Source organism: Myripristis murdjan, chromosome 15 (assembly GCF_902150065.1).
Source record: "Myripristis murdjan chromosome 15, fMyrMur1.1, whole genome shotgun sequence".
NCBI lineage: Eukaryota > Metazoa > Chordata > Actinopteri > Holocentriformes > Holocentridae > Myripristis > Myripristis murdjan.
This window is the reverse complement of record NC_043994.1, coordinates 32,282,191-32,299,024: the sequence shown is the minus strand read 5'-3', so window position 1 is coordinate 32,299,024 and position 16,834 is coordinate 32,282,191. Positions and strand designations below refer to the sequence as shown.

The window sequence follows — 16,834 nt, the reverse complement described above, 5'->3', positions numbered from 1 at the left end:
CGAGCGCACGCCTGCTCTCACATTCACTCAGAGCTCAACAACATTTTATTAATGTGTGTGTGTATGTGTGTGTGTGTGTGTGTGTGTGTGTGTGTGTGTGACAGCCTGTCAGTTTCAGATCGGTGTGGTGAGAGCGTTTTTGTGAAGTGAGTAATTTTGTCCGGTCGTCACTTCTTCAAGATCTGAGGATCAGAGTCGGAGTCAGATTTAGTGCTTTGAGTGCAGGTACAGTGTGTGTGTGTGTGTGTGTGTGTGTGTGTGTGTGTGTGTGTGTGTGTGTGTGTTCACGTTGAGGCTCACAGCTCCTCCATCACAGCGACATCACCGCCTCCCGGCTTTGTGCTCTAACATTCAGTCTGTGCTGACGTGTTTTTGCAGATTAATGCAGTGAATACAGATTAACAGTGTGCAGATTATCATCCCAGAGTTAGCTTCATCTGCTGTCATTTTGTTCTGATGTTTTGCTGTGGCATCAGCCTTATCTTAGGGTTAGCTTCAGCCCCGTGTTAGCCTTAGGCCGGCGTTGTTAGCCTTATGCCAGGGTAATCCTGCAGCAGCTAGTCTGTAGTCCAGAGTTAGCTCTGTAGAGATTAGCCTTTAGCCCAGCATTGGTGCTAGCTGGGTGTGATCTTTATTCCAGGGTTAGCTTTAGTCTGATGTTAGCTTTAGTCTGGGGTTAGCAATGTCTAAGCTGTATGTCAGGGTTATCTCAGTGTTAGCTGAGATAACCCTGCCCCCCCCCCCCCCCCCCCCCCCCCCGCACGCGGCCACGCCCTCCGACGCTGACACTGAGACTGACTCGGCGTTGCAGCTCAGCTTCATCGGCGCCGACTGAGAACAATTAACAATAAGAGCCGGAGAAAAGCTCCCCGCTCTGCAAACCACACGAGCAGCCGGGAAGCACAAATTAAAACTGGAAACTGAAAAAACAACAACCCAGCAGCCTCTCCCCATTCATTTGACACAGGCCCCTCCCAACCACACACACACACACACACACACACACACACACACACAGAAAAAACACACTTTTTATCAACGTATAAAAGGAAATTCCAGATGGATTTGTCCAGCTGGGGTTTGGAGAGGAAAGAGTTTTCCTCTGCCGTCCAAACAGCCGAGCTTCACCTCCTCCTCTTCCTCCTCCTCCTCCTCCTCCTCTTCCTCCTCCTCCTCCTCTTCCTCCTCCTCCTCTCATATCATCACACAGAATTATAATTACATCATGTTTCTGTGCTGCGTGCTGCCAGGCGGCGTGACCTCTGACCTCCTGAGGCTGCAGCTGAGGAGGAGGATCACACAGACAGTCACATTTAAACAGATTGGGATTGGGATTGGGATTTTTTTTTTTTTTTTTTACTTGGTACTTTTTAAATGTATGACAGAAGTTCAGAGCAGGTGCTCTTAGATTGTGAGTATTAAATACTCATGATGAATTCTTTTTAAAGTGTATAATTTTTATATTAGCATCCACTAAAAATGATCATAATTATAATTTAGTATAATTATGATAATAATAAAGAACCACCCACTTCAAGTCTTTATTCTTCTTATTTTACTACATTTTAGTGCCACAGAACGTTCTGGGTGATGGAGGCTGCAGAGCTGAAAAGGTTTTGTTTTGCCAAAAAAAGAAAAAAAACCAAAGTGGAGTGTGTGAGCCTGTTAGCTCAGGATGAAGACTTTTTCAATTCCAAGGCGTGTGTTTCAAATCCACATGATCCTCTGTGTGGATCAGACGCTTCAGCGCTGCTGGAAGGTTTATTTTTTCAGTTTGGCAGAGCCAGGCTAACCACCCCCATAGACTTTAAGTCTTTATGCTAAGCTAACAGGAAATGCTACCCATAGGATGTGAGCCAGTGGACGTACAGAGGAGAACATGGTGTCCAACATCTGGTCTCAGGCTGGGGACGTCAGGGAAAGAAAAAGGGGATTTTGCCCAAACTGTTGGAATGTTCCTTTAAAGCGCAGCAGTCTTCCTAAGTAGTTTTTGTCTTAGTTTTACTTTAATAAACTTTATGGAAATATCTCAAAGTCTGAGTCCGTCTGGATCTGGGCTCAAACCTACATGTTGTTAAGCTGTAATGTTGGTGAAAGAGAAGAGTCAGACAAATGAAGGAGGTGAGGAGGAGGTGCAAACAGGACTGAGGGAGGGAGGGAGGGAGGGAAGGTACAAGGAGACAAAGAGAGGAAGAGGGGAGGACAGGGGGAGGAGGGGCCACCGGGTCAGACCGGGAGGAAACACAAACCTCCTTCCCCTCAGCCGAGCAAAATAACGGACGAGAGAGCTAGGATTACAGACAGACGGAGAGAGAGGGAGACAGAGGGAGAGAGAGAGAGACAGAGAGGGAGGGACAGAGAGAGAGAGACAGAGGGAGAGAGAGAGAGAGAGAGACACAGAGGGAGGGAGGGAGGATTTACAGCAGACCGAGAAGGGAAAAGGAAAAGGGACGGGGAGAGAGAACAAGGAATCTGAAGAGAGAGAGAGAAAGTTTTATTCGGCCAAGTTGTCCAGCCCACGCTGGGAGAGCCGGCTCGCAGATTTCAGCCTGCAACTGGAGAAACACTCAGAGGGAGGAGGAGGGGGAGGAGGAGGAGGGGAGGAGGAGGAGGAGGAGGAGGAGGAGGAGGAGGAGCAGCTGCCTGACAGAGAGGAGAGCTCTGCCTGGAACAGGGAGAAGCTCCAGAGGAAGAAGTGCAGGAAAAACTGAGAAGAACTGAGCAACGACAAGAAACGAAGGGAGGAGGAGAGACACAAGCAGACGGATTAGGAGGCGGACGGGCGGAGAACAGAGCGAGAGCTGGGGTTAGATAATAATCTGTGGAGCGGCAGCAGGTAGAAGCAGCTGGATTAGAGCCGGTCCGCAGGAACCAGATCCACTCAGAGGACAGCTGATCAGCTGGTCTCTGCACAGCCCACTCCACTAATGAGGAGCGGATTATTTACAGGATACTAATGCACTGAGTGAGGCTACTGCACTAAATTAGAGCATGTTATCAGATTGAATCAGATTATGTTGTGTTATATTATCAATTAGACAAAACTATATTTTGTAATTGGGTTGAGATTATGCCAGTTGATTTAATTAGATTATTACGCTGAGTTAGATTTTGTTAGATTGAGCTGGATTGTTTTGTTATTGAAGCGAGTCAGATTACACTGTTTGATCAAGTTATGTCAAAAGACTACCTTAGATTATTAGATTGAGATTATGCTAGTAGGTTGAGTTAGTTGATGTGAACTAAGACTAAATTAGATTGTGATTGATTTAGACTAGATTAACAGATTGCTGTAGATTATGTTTTTAGACTGGCTGGTGGTGTTAGGTTGCATTAGATTATGCTGATAGATAATTTAAAGATTAGATTTTAGATCATGTTTCGGGATTAAATTATAAGTTAGACTGCCGGAGGACAGCGGTCGGTGTCGCTCGTTAGCATCTGGATCGGGGGAGAGATCGATGTGGTTGCCGGGACGACAGACGTTTGATTGGCGGCTGCACCTGGCCGCTGAGAGCAGAGGCGCGGTGTGAAAGTGGGCGGGGCCACACACATGGCGAGTTACCTGCTGTGCTGGGGGGGCGGGGCCTTGGAGGACCGCTACCTGTACGCCCCGCCCTACCCTGCCGTGTACAGGTGAGTGAGTCTGACTGTCACTGTTGATCAGTTTGATGGATGGCATGTTTCCTGTAGAGCTGATCAGAGCTGATCAGCAGATTACTGTGCAGATTATCGCTGGCTTTCAGTTTCCTGTGATGATGTGAACGCTGCTGCCGCCTCCCACCTGGACCAGGAGAAAGTCCCGGCTGAGGCACTGAATGCTGGGAATGTTTTTGGCCTGAAAACGTTCAGACTCAGCACAAAACGTCTTGGCCGGTCCGGTCGAGTCAGACGAAAGGTGTTTTTAATTTCTGCCTCCAGTTTGGCTTCGTGAGCTCAGACGTGGTGAAGTCACTGCAGTTTTGACGCCTCGTTCTCTTCATCTGGGCTCACCCTGTCAGATTCCTGTCAGCTGACGCCGGCCTCGTCCTGTTCGGGGTTCCTCTCTGTTTATCTGCTTTTTGTCTCTGCTTATTTTCTGTTTAGCAGCTGTAGAAATACATGGGACAGGCGTGTGTTTAGTGTGCTGAGCTGCAGTGTGTTTATCTGAGTTATCCAGTGATGCAACTCTGTGAAACTGTGTTCCTCTCTGCTGCTCAGACCTGCACATGAACCAGGCAGCAGGTTGATAACTCGGTCTTATCAGTCAGCTTCCCAGACGCATCGTCGATCACACAAACATCAGCAGGATTGATTTGCAGCACGTGCAGCGACGGGCAGGGAGGAAGTGGGATCAGTCCGATGTTTTGGTTTGGAGTCTTTTCTTTTAATTTACTGAGCACCTTCAGGGCGTCGCTGGCCTGCAGAGCGGTGCCGTCCCATGATGCCGCAGGTCAGCGGCTCTCAGCTGGTGGACCGCCGGCATGTTGGTCCATGTGCAGCAAAAAATGGGCCAATAAAAGAAAAAAAAGTGCAGATATCCAGTAGAGTGCTTTTATTTTGAACTGTTGCTTCCTAGCGCCCAGACTGGAAAACAGCAGAATGAGAAAACATTTAAAAACTATATAAAAATTTAAATATTATGAATATAAAAAACATTTACTATAAAAATGATGCATTTACACAGCGTATGCAACAAATACAACAAATTAATGCACATATTTAGACTTAATGCACACACCAGTGAGATAACTTTATGCATAATGCACTTACTTTTTTTACAAATTTTTAAGGCATGTATTTTTATATTATATCTCTTAAAATGTAATTCTTCTCTTGAGAATCTGAGCGGTGGTAACAAACGCAAAGTCCTGTTGCAGAGGCTTTTCCATCCTGATGCGAAGTGAATTCTCACTCGATGCTTGAATTGATTTTGGCTTGAAAGCGATCGCAGTGAAAGACGGTGAGTTTGGCTTCAGTCCAGAACCTTCAGTCTCTGATGTTTGGAGGACGAGCTCCGGTCCGGGTGAAGTCGACATGTCAGAGCTCTGCAGGCCGCTGCTCCGGGTTTCTGCTGCACTGCCCGTCCCTGAGGAGGACAACTGTTTCCCCCCAACAGAGACAGGTCAGGGGTCAGGGGTCAGAGGTCAGGGGTCAGGGTGTGAAGCTCTGTTTTCTTTGGCATCAGACCAGGAATGTTCTGGTATCTTGGAGTCCTGCAAGCTGAAAGCACGTCTGGGTATTAGGCCTTAATTAATTAAATCTGAATTTAATTTACATTTTTTTTATGTAATAGTATTTATCCATCGTATTCTTTCTCTTTTTTGACAAAATGAGTCCAGTCCTGCTGCAGAGTCCTGTCGGTGCTGCTGTTGATGTTGATGTCAGCTGACTTTACACCTGCCTGTCACACTCACCTGCACAGACACACCAAGAAAAAAAGTCCTGCTCAGATTTATTCCAGCCACAGCTGCAATAGTCAGTCAAATAATCAGTTAACTGCTAAATGTCAAATTAATTTCCAACTGTGTTGATGATCAATAGATTGTTCTGACTCATTTTTAAGAAGAAAATTTCCAGATTCTGTGATTTCCAACTTCTCAGATGTCAGAGAAGCCTTCCTTCTTACCTGTAAAATCCACCAGGGTGTGACACACCTGGCTGTTAAAGGGGACGGGAGACGGCGCTCTGATTGGTTTACTGCATGTTACACCCAAAACACAGCCAGGATTAATGAAGAGACTCAGTACAAGGTGGGGCGGGGCGGGGCGGGGCGGTGTGTGTGTAGGCGGGGCGGGGCGGTGTGTGTGTGTGTGGAGGTGGGGCGTGGCGGTGTGTGTGGAGGTGGGGCGGTGCCCAGCCCAGGTCACTTCAGTGTGTCGCTGACGGAGTCGGGACGGACCGGTTTTAGAGAAGAGCAGCAGCTTGTAGTGTGCTCCTCCCTTTCCTCCAGCCGCTGGTTTCCATTCATTCCACTACGATATGAACATGAACTTTCAGAGCCTTCACACTTTCTTCACTCCAGTTTTCCATCAGCCCAATAAAGTCCTCCACAGGAGTTTTCCTAAAAGCAGCAGCACTGTTGGCTTTTCAGGACTTTTTCAAACAAATCATCTTAAAAAAAAAAAAAAAAATCATTGGGATGGAGCTTAAAGGCCCCATGCTGTCCACTTTCCCAGGGTTTCATTTGAACTGCTGATCTCCCTGCAGGGTGTGTTTGTGGCTCTGAGTACCTGTGGTCTGAGTACCTGTGGTCTGAGTACCTGTGGCTCTGAGTACCTGTGGTCTGAGTACCTGTGGTCTGAGTACCTGTGGTTCTGAGTACCTGTGGCTCTGAGTACCTGTGGTCTGAGTACCTGTGGTCTGAGTACCTGTGGCTCTGAGTACCTGTGGTCTGAGTACCTGTGGTCTGAGTACCTGTGGCTCTGAGTACCTGTGGCTCTGAGTACCTGTGGTCTGAGTACCTGTGGCTCTGAGTACCTGTGGTCTGAGTACCTGTAGCTCTGAGTACCTGTGGCTCTGAGTACCTGTGGTCTGAGTACCTGTGGCTCTGAGTACCTGTGGTCTGAGTACCTGTGGTCTGAGTACCTGTGGTCTGAGTACCTGTGGTCTGATAGATGTAGTTTCTCAGCTCCTCTCTCTCACCTTTCTTCCGGAGCTCTGGCAGCACGGCTCCTTTAGCCAATCAGAAGAGAGAATCAGCCCCTCTCTACTGATTGGCTGGCTGTTTTCTGAGTGACATATGGTCGGGCCAATCACAGGCAAGTTAACAGTTATAACGTTATCGACGGTACTCATGAAAAACTTTACAGCTTCCAAAATGTTGGCGTCTTGCTGAGACAGACGGGACGTCCCGTAGCGGCGGTGGAGCTCCGCTGGTCCAGGCGATGTGGGGACGGCAGGATCCTTCACCGTTTCTCTGTGGAAGCGGCTTTGTGTCGCATCGGGTTGATCAAACAGTCGCCGCTGAAACGAGACGAACAGACGAGCAGATGTGGACTAAACTCCTGCGGGACCCTGAGCCGCTGGTCTGTCCCGAGAGTTTCCTTTGGAAGAGCGAGCAGAGAAACAGGAGCCTGCTGGCCTCGACTGTGGAACCGCAACGTTTCCCCCACATGTGGCTCACCTGTTAGCTTGTTACCTGTTAGCTTGTTACCTGTTAGCTTGTTACCTGTTAGCTTGTTACCTGGGGAGGCGGGCCGGCTAGTTTAAGTGGGCGGAGTCGCCTTATGTGTGACATCACAGAAAGGAGGAAGTGCTGTCCGCTCGTCTTAAAGGGAGAGTTTCAAAGAACAGGCTGTGTGCATTTCTCTGTTTATCACAGGTTTAGTGCATGGGACAGTATATGTGGCCCCCAGACCTTCCCTATCACCAAAAAACAACCAAAATTGCATTTTTCATGCCATGGGTCCTTTAATGAGAGTGATCTTGGGGGCCCAGAACATTAAAGCTGTGTTGGTTGCTAGGTAACAGACCTAAAAGTTGATCAGCGATACTGGATGGAGTGTTTAGGGTTTCCTAACCTGAGATAAGACAGGATGGGACAGGAGGAGACCATCCCATCTTAAATCATGAGTTAGGATGGGAAGTTTGTCGAGGCCCAGGTCTGATGTCTAATTAAAGCCCGCTATCGGCCTCAGATATCAGGCTGACCCCCAGCCCGACCCCCCTGTCCTACTTGGTTTGCGTCCAGTTTGAGCAGAAAGCTCCTGAGCTGTGATCTGAGTCAGCAGAGCGGCTCGGCTGCGAGGCGTCGCTCCGCACGCCTTCAAACAGAATCCACAAGCAGCCTCCCTGTTTTATTGTTAGGGTTTTTTTAAGGTAGCTGACGTTTCTGCGGAATAAAAACTCCCCTCCGGGCTGAGGATCTCGGCTCGAGTTTGGAGGAAGTTCAGTGTTTAAAGTTTTCTACTGTACATCTATTATAGATCAAGGCTGTGTGCAGGGAAGGCCACTCAGAACCCCCCCAGCTCGCCTTAACAACAGCCAGCGTGATCAAACTGAGGTCAGGCCTGTTTGGGGCTGTGCGCTGTTTGGATTATTGTGTCATCAGTAAATCTGAGGACATGTTGGGCCAGGGGGGTTTCAGACGTCTTGGTGTCCTGGACCTCCTCCTTTTACCCCGTTAACTCCCACTGGAGGCGACTCTGTGCTCGGGACTCTGACATGAAAATATATTTTGGTTTGCTTTCATTATGGGATGTCCACATGTCATAATTTGTCAAATAAATTCAAAGTGCTGAGATTAAAACATGAACCGGAATATCCACTCAGTGTCCACTTCATCAGCTCCACCTGTATAATCTAATCTAATCTAATCCAGCTGTGGTGCCATACAGTTTCCTCTCCTGCTGCCTGTCATGCTCAGCTTGTCTTGTTGTCACGGTAACAGAGGTGTTCATTCACTTCTGTGTTTGGCATTGAGCTCATAGTTAGTGCTGCACTTTACTGACAGCTGTTTCCACTATTCTGTCCCACCTCATGTATATGAATAGGGAGGACAAAAAACTAGAAACGCCTCTCAGTATAATGCAGTCCAGTAGCAGACCTGCAAACTACAACCTCAGTAATAAACACAGAATTAAAGGGACACATTCTGCACAATGTCAACACAAACTGAACATTATACACTTTGATAAAAGGTAGAAGTTATGGAGGAGCTGCTGAGCTGAGCTGGTCAGACTGTAGATTCTGAGACTCGCTGAAAAAAAAAATCCAGTTTATAAGGTCGGATTATCAGATTTGATTTTGTCTCTCATGATGTGATGCTGATGAACAGCCCGCAGGGCTTTTTCATAAAGTCAGCTGTCTGACTGTTTTCTGCTCCGGATAAAGTTTGATTACGAAATGAGCTCATTTAGAAAGGCGGTGGCAGGAGAGAGAGAGAGAGAGAGAGAGAGAGAGAGAGAGAGAGAGACAGAGAGAGAGAGAGAAGACGGGAAAGAGGGAGAAAAATGTGGAAAACAAATATAGAGACTCAGAATGAAAGAGAGAGAAACCAAAAGAGAAAATCTGCTGTTTTCCAGGGCGTGTCAGTCAGACCGACCACAGCAACCAAACCACTGACTGCCTGTCTGTCTGACCGCCTGTCTGTCTGTCTGTCTATCTGTCTGTCTGACTGCCCTACACACTGACTGCCTGTCTGTCTGACCGCCTGTCTGTCTGACTGCCCTACACACTGACTGCCTGTCTGTCTGACCGCCTGTCTGTCTGCCTGCCCTACACACTGACTGCCTGTCTGTCTGACTGTGTGTCTGACTGCCTGTCTGTCTGACCGCCTGCCCTTCTGTCTCACTGTCTGTCTGTCTGTCTGTCTGCCTGCCTGCTTGTCTGTCTGTCTGTCTGTCTGACTGCCTGTCTGTCTGACTGACTGCCCATCTGTCTCACTGCCTGTCTGTCTATCTGCCCTACACACAACAAAGACGATTATGACAAAATAAACAACAGTCAGTAACAGTCAGTAACAGTCAGTAACAGTCAGTAGCAGTCAGTAGCAGTCAGTAACAGTCAGTAACAGTCAGTAACAGACAGTAACAGTCAGTAGCAGTCAGTAGCAGTCAGTAACAGTCAGTAACAGACAGTAACAGTCAGTAGCAGTCAGTAGCAGTCAGTAACAGTCAGTAACAGTCAGTAACAGACAGTAACAGTCAGTAGCAGACAGTAACAGTCAGTAACAGACAGTAACAGTCAGTAACAGTCAGTAGCAGTCAGTAACAGTCAGTAACAGACAGTAACAGTCAGTAACAGTCAGTAGCAGTCAGTAACAGTAACAGTCAGTAACAGGCAGTAACAGTCAGTAACAGTCAGTAACAGTCAGTAGCAGACAGTAACAGTCAGTAGCAGACAGTAACAGTCAGTAACAGTCAGTAACAGTCAGTAGCAGACAGTAACAGTCAGTAACAGTCAGTAGCAGTTAGTAGCCGTCAGTAGCAGTCAGTAACAGTAACAGTCAGTAACAGTCAGTAGCAGTCAGTAACAGTCAGTAGCAGTCAGTAACAGTCAGTAGCAGTCAGTAGCAGTCAGTAGCAGACAGTAACAGTCAGTAGCAGACAGTAACAGTCAGTAACAGTCAGTAGCAGACAGTAACAGACAGTAACAGTCAGTAGCAGTTAGTAGCCGTCAGTAACAGTCAGTAACAGTCAGTAGCAGACAGTAACAGTCAGTAACAGTCAGTAACAGTCAGTAGCAGACAGTAGCAGTCAGTAGCCGTCAGTAACAGTCAGTAGCAGTCAGTAGCAGTCAGTAACAGTCAGTAACAGTCAGTAGCTTACTGGCTGAATGGGAACAGCTGACTGATGTTGTTCTGGATCACAGAGGGGGATTATTGTTGAAAAAAGTTTGAGAACCCTGAGGTGGATAATCTGCTCTGGAGCTGGAACCACCTTCACCTGTAGCCCCGGGCCCGTCGGAGCGTCCCGTCGGAGCGTCCCGTCGGAGCGTCCCGTCGGAGCGTCCCGTCGGAGCGTCCCGTCGGAGCGTCCCGCCGGCCGGTGAGCTGTGAGCGGGACGGGCCCCGGTGGCTGCTGGGTAAAACACAGGCCAGTTTCCTGTCGGCTGTTTGAAGAGGTTGTTTGTGTCTGGGTGAAGGGACTCAGGAGGAAAGAGACGCTGACAGGAACGTCCGGCTGCAGCTCAGTCTGCTGTCCCGTCCACGCAGGAGGAAACACCGCACACACACACACACACACACACACACACACACACACACACACACACCCCGGCTCAGACTGATACCTGGAGCTGATACTGCGCTGGCTCTCCGTGGGAAGACCTCCATCTGAACTGATTCAGATCAGACGCTGTGATCAGTGTCCGTGTCTTCATGCGTGTGCGTGTTGTTAGCGTGTTGTTAGCGTGTTGTTAGCGTGTTGTTAACGCGTTGTTAGCGTGTTGTTAGCGTGTTGTTAGTGTGGTTCCCTGCGGCTGCAGTTTGTCTGAGGCTGAGCTCAGGGGTTTGTCTCTGGGAGGAACAGGATATTTTTAGCTTGGAGATGATCAGTCAGTTCTCCTCAGCGTCATGGACGGTTCCCCTTCCTCCTCTTGAAGCTGCTCACGCCAACTTTCACTGAGGAGCTGGGAGGTGCTCAGAGGAGGGGCGGGGCCTGATGATGTCACGAAGGAGCGCGCTAACTACGCCCGCTGTGATTGGCTGATAGGGGACGGCTCTGTGTGTCAGTGAACTGATGATAAAAATACAGACGAAGGAGAAATGCTGACATATTGAAAAAAAGGAGGTTGTCCTGGGCGACAGCAGCCTCTCCATCACTTCAGCATGTCCACTTCCTGTTTACAAACACTGTTACCATGGTTACCAACACACGCCAGTTCAGAGCAAACTGAATGATCCAGAATTTCCCTGGTTGGGATCAATAAAGTATATCTATCTATCTATCTATCTATATTATCTATATTATAAAACATTTTATAATATACTGTAGGTCATTTCCTTGTTTGTTTTTGTTTTTATTTTTACTTTCTTTTTTTCTTTCTTTCTTTCGGTTTTGGGTCATTTCTTGATTAAGTTGCTTGTTGCCTTTTTTGAACGTCATCAAATGAATCTGCTCGGGTGTCAAAAGGTTATTATAGGATCTGAAAATGGTTGTGAGGGGAAGTCAGAGTCTGCTGTGGGAAGTTGACGGAGGCCGAGCTGCCTTTGAATCACTTCCCTTTTCGAGCCTCGGCCTCCGCGCCGCGTTTCCTCCTCGCCGCTGATCTGGGAGTGAAAGCCGGCCAGTTCATCATCAGAGCGGCGGTGATGACGAACCGGCGATGGACGGCGAACGCGGAGCCGCAGCAGCCGGCGGCAGGTGTGTCGGAGTAAGTCACCGCTGCCTGGATCAGAGCAGAGCAGATTAGATCAGATTAGATCAGATTAAACTTCACTGACGTAGAAATTACACACGACACAGCTGAGGACACTGCAGTGAACGTGTATGAATGAAAAGTGTGAAAATGCAGGAAATGCAGCTTCAACGCTCAAGAGAGAGCAAAGTGCTGGAAAGATGTTCATAATGTGAAAATCAAACAAAAAGATGAAATACAAGCAGAAGTGAAAATGAAGGAAAAAGTGTAGAACTGAGACTGAGAGCTTTTATTTTTACATTTGAGGAAACTGCAGGGGAAATCTGACAGTTTGTGCTGAGACTTTCAGATTTTTCCTTTATAAATGGTTTTATAATTATTTTAACTGGAGTTGGACATCAGTGCACAGTTTTTTTGTTTTTTTTTTTTAATTTATTTTCTGGCTGGCCAGGAGCAGATTCCTGTGGGTGGGGGCTTCTGGGAAATGCAGTCTTCTTATGGACACTGGTACCAGCACTGTTACTGGTTACTGGTCTGGGAGAGACAAAACTAACCCTGCAGCTGAATGTGACTGATGTGTCTTTATATGGTGGATCTGGTACATTTTATTTTGTTTTTTTTATTTGCTGCTTTTTCCTCAACTGGACCTTTACCTCATCCTCTCCTCACACCCAGTCTGAGGCGGCTCACAGAGAAATCTGAGAGCTGAGCGCACACTGTGAATCAAGCAAGATGCAAACTTTTTTTAGTCAGAGAAAAAATACAGGCTGTAAAAGTGGAGGCAGCAGTAAAGCTGCTGATGTAGTTTGTATGATGGAGGTTTCTGCATGTCCTTTTCTCTGAAAGTTCATGTTCATATCGTAGTGGAATGAATGGAGGAAAGGGAGGAGGAGTGATGTGGCAGCTCTGAAAGCCCACTGCTCGCTCTGGGAGGAGAGCAGAGGAACGTGAAGGAGAGGAACCTCTGAGGAACCCAGAGGAACTGGGACGGGGGTTTTACTGTGTTTTAAAGGTGAAGGCAGAACGAGTGAAGGATCCTGGACGTCTGATTGGTTCGGTGAAATTTGACTTTATGACTCTCTGGCTTCAGTCGATGCGACCAGCGGCTCTGGACTCAGGACGAACTTCTCTCTGCGTCTCAGTCGCCGCCTCGGCCGCTCGATCTGAAGAGTAAAAGTAAAGTTTCACTTCCAAATGCTGCGTTACCAAAGTGGAAACCAGGCGGTGGCTGTCCAGCAGAGCCCTGTCCCGCACACAACCGAGGCTTCAGCAGGAATCATAACTTCACCTCCACCCACCTGCTCCATTTAGTTTCATTATTACTATTTTTTTAATGTACTTTTATTTAAATTTTCATATATTTATATATTTAATTTTAATTTATTTATTTATTTGCATTGTCTGTTTTTGTTTTTTGTTTTATTTTTATTTTATTTTATTTTATTTGGCTTTTGACAGGAACCGCTTTCAAAAAGAGCACAAATTAAAAGAGCAAAGAATGAAAAGAGCATTCAAAATGACTGCTAAGGTCTCTCTCTCTCTCTCTCTCTCTCACACACACACACACACACACACACACACAGCAGCGTCTGTTTTACTCCTCATTTTTTACAGTGCAGATGTCAGGCTGCTCCCACAGTTTTGCAGTGTTGTGTTTCTCATGTCTTCTCCTGTGCTCTGTTCACATTCATTCATTCATTCATTCATTCACTCATTCAGTCATTCATTCATGTAAAGGAGGAGGAAGCAGAGATCCTGTTCGTTTAGCATCAGCAAACACAGGGGATCCTGAAGTAACAACACTGTGTGTGTGTGTGTGTGTGTGTGTGTGTGTGCAGGGAGCGGCCGGTGCACCACCCCCCTCCGGAGCTGCTGTACCCCCAGGCGGACGTGGCGGAGCGGCTGGCGCAGGGCGGCGGCGGCGGCGGCGGCGAGCTGGCGAACGGCACCAAGGCGGACCTGCAGGCCGCCAAACGCCTCGCCAAACGCCTCTTCAACCTGGACGGCTTCAGGAAGTCAGACGTGGCACGACACCTCAGCAAGAAGTCAGTGTGTGTGTGTGTGTGTGTGTGTGTGTGTGTGTGTGTGTGTGTGTGTGTGATGCTCTGAGTAAATATATTGATTGATTAAATGGTTGAGTGGTTTCTCCTTCAGGTTTTATCTCTGTCAGATGTTTTATATTAAACTGATCTGTTGACTGATTGATGGATGGATCAAAAGATTTACTAAACCTTTGGATTTGATCAGTTGATTGGTTTTTGCATGTCAGAATAATTGATTAGTTCACAGAAGAACTGATTCACTGACTGATTTTTCTCCTTTTAATGTGATATATATCAGAGTGATGTATTGATTTGTTTATTGATTAGTCAGCAGACCTAATTGAACAGCCCTGAGTGTGAGTGTGAAGATGAAGCATGAAAAACTCACTAGAACATAAATGTTTATTTTTATTTAAGAACAGTGACGCGTTTAATGGCTGATTAACCAAATGAACTTAACCCTCTCTCTCCCTGTCTCTCTCTCTCCCTCCCTGTCTCTCTCTCTCTCCCTGTCTCTCTCTCTCTCTCTCTCTCCCTGTCTCTCTCCCTCCCTGTCTCTCTCTCTCTCCCTCCCTGTCTCTCTCTCTCCGTCTCTCTCCCTCCCTGTCTCTCTCCCTCCCTGTCTCTCTCTCTCTCTCTCTCTCTCTCTCTCTCTCTCTCTCTCTCTCTCTCTCTCTCTCTCTCCCTGTCTCTCTCTCTCCCTCCCTGTCTCTCTCTCTCTCTCTCCCTGTCTCTCTCTCTCTCTGCAGTAATGAGTTCAGTCGGATGGTAGCTGAGGAGTATCTCAGTAACTTTAACTTCAGCGGTCTGACCATCGACCAGGCACTCAGGTGAGTTGGGCCTCGTGGCTCCACAGTCAGAACACCTGAGCCTGTGAATCTGATAAACTGAGGTGACTCACCTGAGGCCAAACTGAGCGAGAGCCGACAGGAGAACCCACAGTGCTGCTGCTCGGGCCGAAGCCTCTGCACTAAAACTGCAAATCACAGAAATCCGTTGCTGTCACAGAAAACGTGGAACGTGTGCCCGATAATGTTTTGATGCTGAAGGCGACTTTTGAAAAACTTTGTGAAAAGTTTGTGGACAGAAAACGAAAAGAAGAAGAAAGACGTCGGTCAGGTCGCTGCTCACTAGTCCACCAAATTAAACTTCTGTCATTCATCACTTTTCATGCTTTTAACTGAAAGTCGTGTTGTTTGTGATTCCGTGATAGGCCACTAACCCATACCACAAACAAACAAACAAACAAACAAACAAACAAACAAACAAACAGAGAAACAGAACGGGGTGAAATCCCCACGACAGCGACACACAGCGAGTCAGGCTGGTGAGCAGGGGAGACAGCAAACAGAAGTGACACACACACACACACACACACACACACACACACACACACACAAAAACAGAAGTTCGACCAAATGTTCACTTCCTGTTCCAAAAATATGACGGAGCGCTCAAAGCGTTTCTGAACAAAATGAAAAGTGAAATGTTCCAGTTTGTGTGTTTGTCACCTGACAGCCGGTTCCCCAGTGGGACGTCCCATCGGGAGGGGCGTCAGAGATCAGTTTTCCTGTCAGGACCTGGGACTTCTCCCGTTTCCCAGGAGGTCTCGAACGCAGCGTTACTTTAGCGGATCCATCGCTTCGTTGACTGATAAATAATCTGTTATAATTTGGATAATCTGTTAAAAAAACACACAAAAAAAACCCAAAACGTTTTCTGGTTCCAGCTTCACAAATGCTAAGACCTGCTTCTGTTTCTTATCGTTTAAATTTAAAACTTGACGGTTTGAGGAGCTCGTTCATGTTCTGGTGATTTGTGACGTGCATTTCTCATTGTTTTTGATATTTGATAATAAGAAATGAAAAACGGATTAATCAGAATTAATAGAGTCATCAGTTGTTTGCCGACCCTAATTAAGCATCGCTGACGGGAGTATTTAATTCTCTGCTCAGATCGTTCTGATGTGGATTTTTAATTAGGAAATGTCTCAGTTGAACATCACGGATGAATTAATTTTTTTTTAAGCTCTTGGTTACCACAGAGTTTCTGAGGGAGTTTACGGAATAATTATGCTAATTAGTCACGACTAACGAGTTAATCTGGCTCCTGGTTGGTCGGCAGGGCGTTTCTGAGAGAGTTTGCTCTGATGGGCGAGACGCAGGAGAGAGAGAGAGTCCTGTCGCATTTCTCCAGACGATACCTGCAGTGCAACCCCAACGCCATCCCCAGCGAAGGTACAGCGTGCGTGTGTGTGTGTGCGTGTGTGTGAATATGGGATTGAACAATTTCCAGTCGATAATCAGAGCAGATATTCAAACTGTGTTTTTGGGTCCCATTCCTGTGAAGTATCTCAGGAGAGCCTTGAGGCACTTTCTTCCACTCGGACTGGAAGATCGATCAGAGCGATTACAGATTGCTAATTATGACGAAGTTTCACACAAATATTCCAGGAGGATAAAATGATGAAGTTGCATTCTGTGTCCCGGAGGTCAGAGGTCAGCCTCACTGTGACAGAAAACAGCCTCAGCAGTTTGGTTCTGGACTCCCGAGTGCCTCGCCGAGCAGGAACCCACCAGGCGCTGATTCCTTATTTAAATGTTTAAATGTCATTTAAACACCAGAAACCTGACCTCACTTTTACATATATTGACCTTTACCTTTTAACAAATATGAATACAGTTGTCTTGTCATTTTTTTTTTTTTTTGCAGTTTTTCCTTTTTAATTTTAAAGAAATTTTCTTGTAATATTTTGGGGATTTTTTTTTTTTTTTTTTGTCGAAGATGGTCAATTTGTTAATTCCAGGTAAAATTTGTGTTGCTGTTTCTAATAATGTAAATTTTAAATTTTACTGCAAATGAATATATAGACGCTGAATATGGGTTATCGGTGTCCTTGATTACTAATAATCAGTATCAGCTCTGAAAAATCAATATTGGTCGATCCCCAGTGTGAATCAGGTGCAGTAACAACACAGTAACACTATGAGGCAGTGTTCCCTCATACCTGC

General features: G+C 46.8%; 1 protein-coding gene across 4 annotated transcripts in view; it reads left to right on the top strand.

Annotated features, from left to right (window-relative positions):
* Positions 1 to 16,834, top strand: part of LOC115373017 (PH and SEC7 domain-containing protein 1-like) — a 75,589-nt gene that overhangs the window by 32,885 nt on the left and 25,870 nt on the right. For all 4 annotated transcript variants that reach the window (XM_030071223.1, XM_030071222.1, XM_030071221.1 and 1 more), the window contains exons 8-10: positions 13,620 to 13,826; positions 14,573 to 14,653; positions 15,948 to 16,060. In XM_030071223.1, the coding sequence (XP_029927083.1) occupies positions 13,620 to 13,826; positions 14,573 to 14,653; positions 15,948 to 16,060 (401 nt within the window). The remainder of the gene's footprint in view (positions 1 to 13,619; positions 13,827 to 14,572; positions 14,654 to 15,947; positions 16,061 to 16,834) is intronic.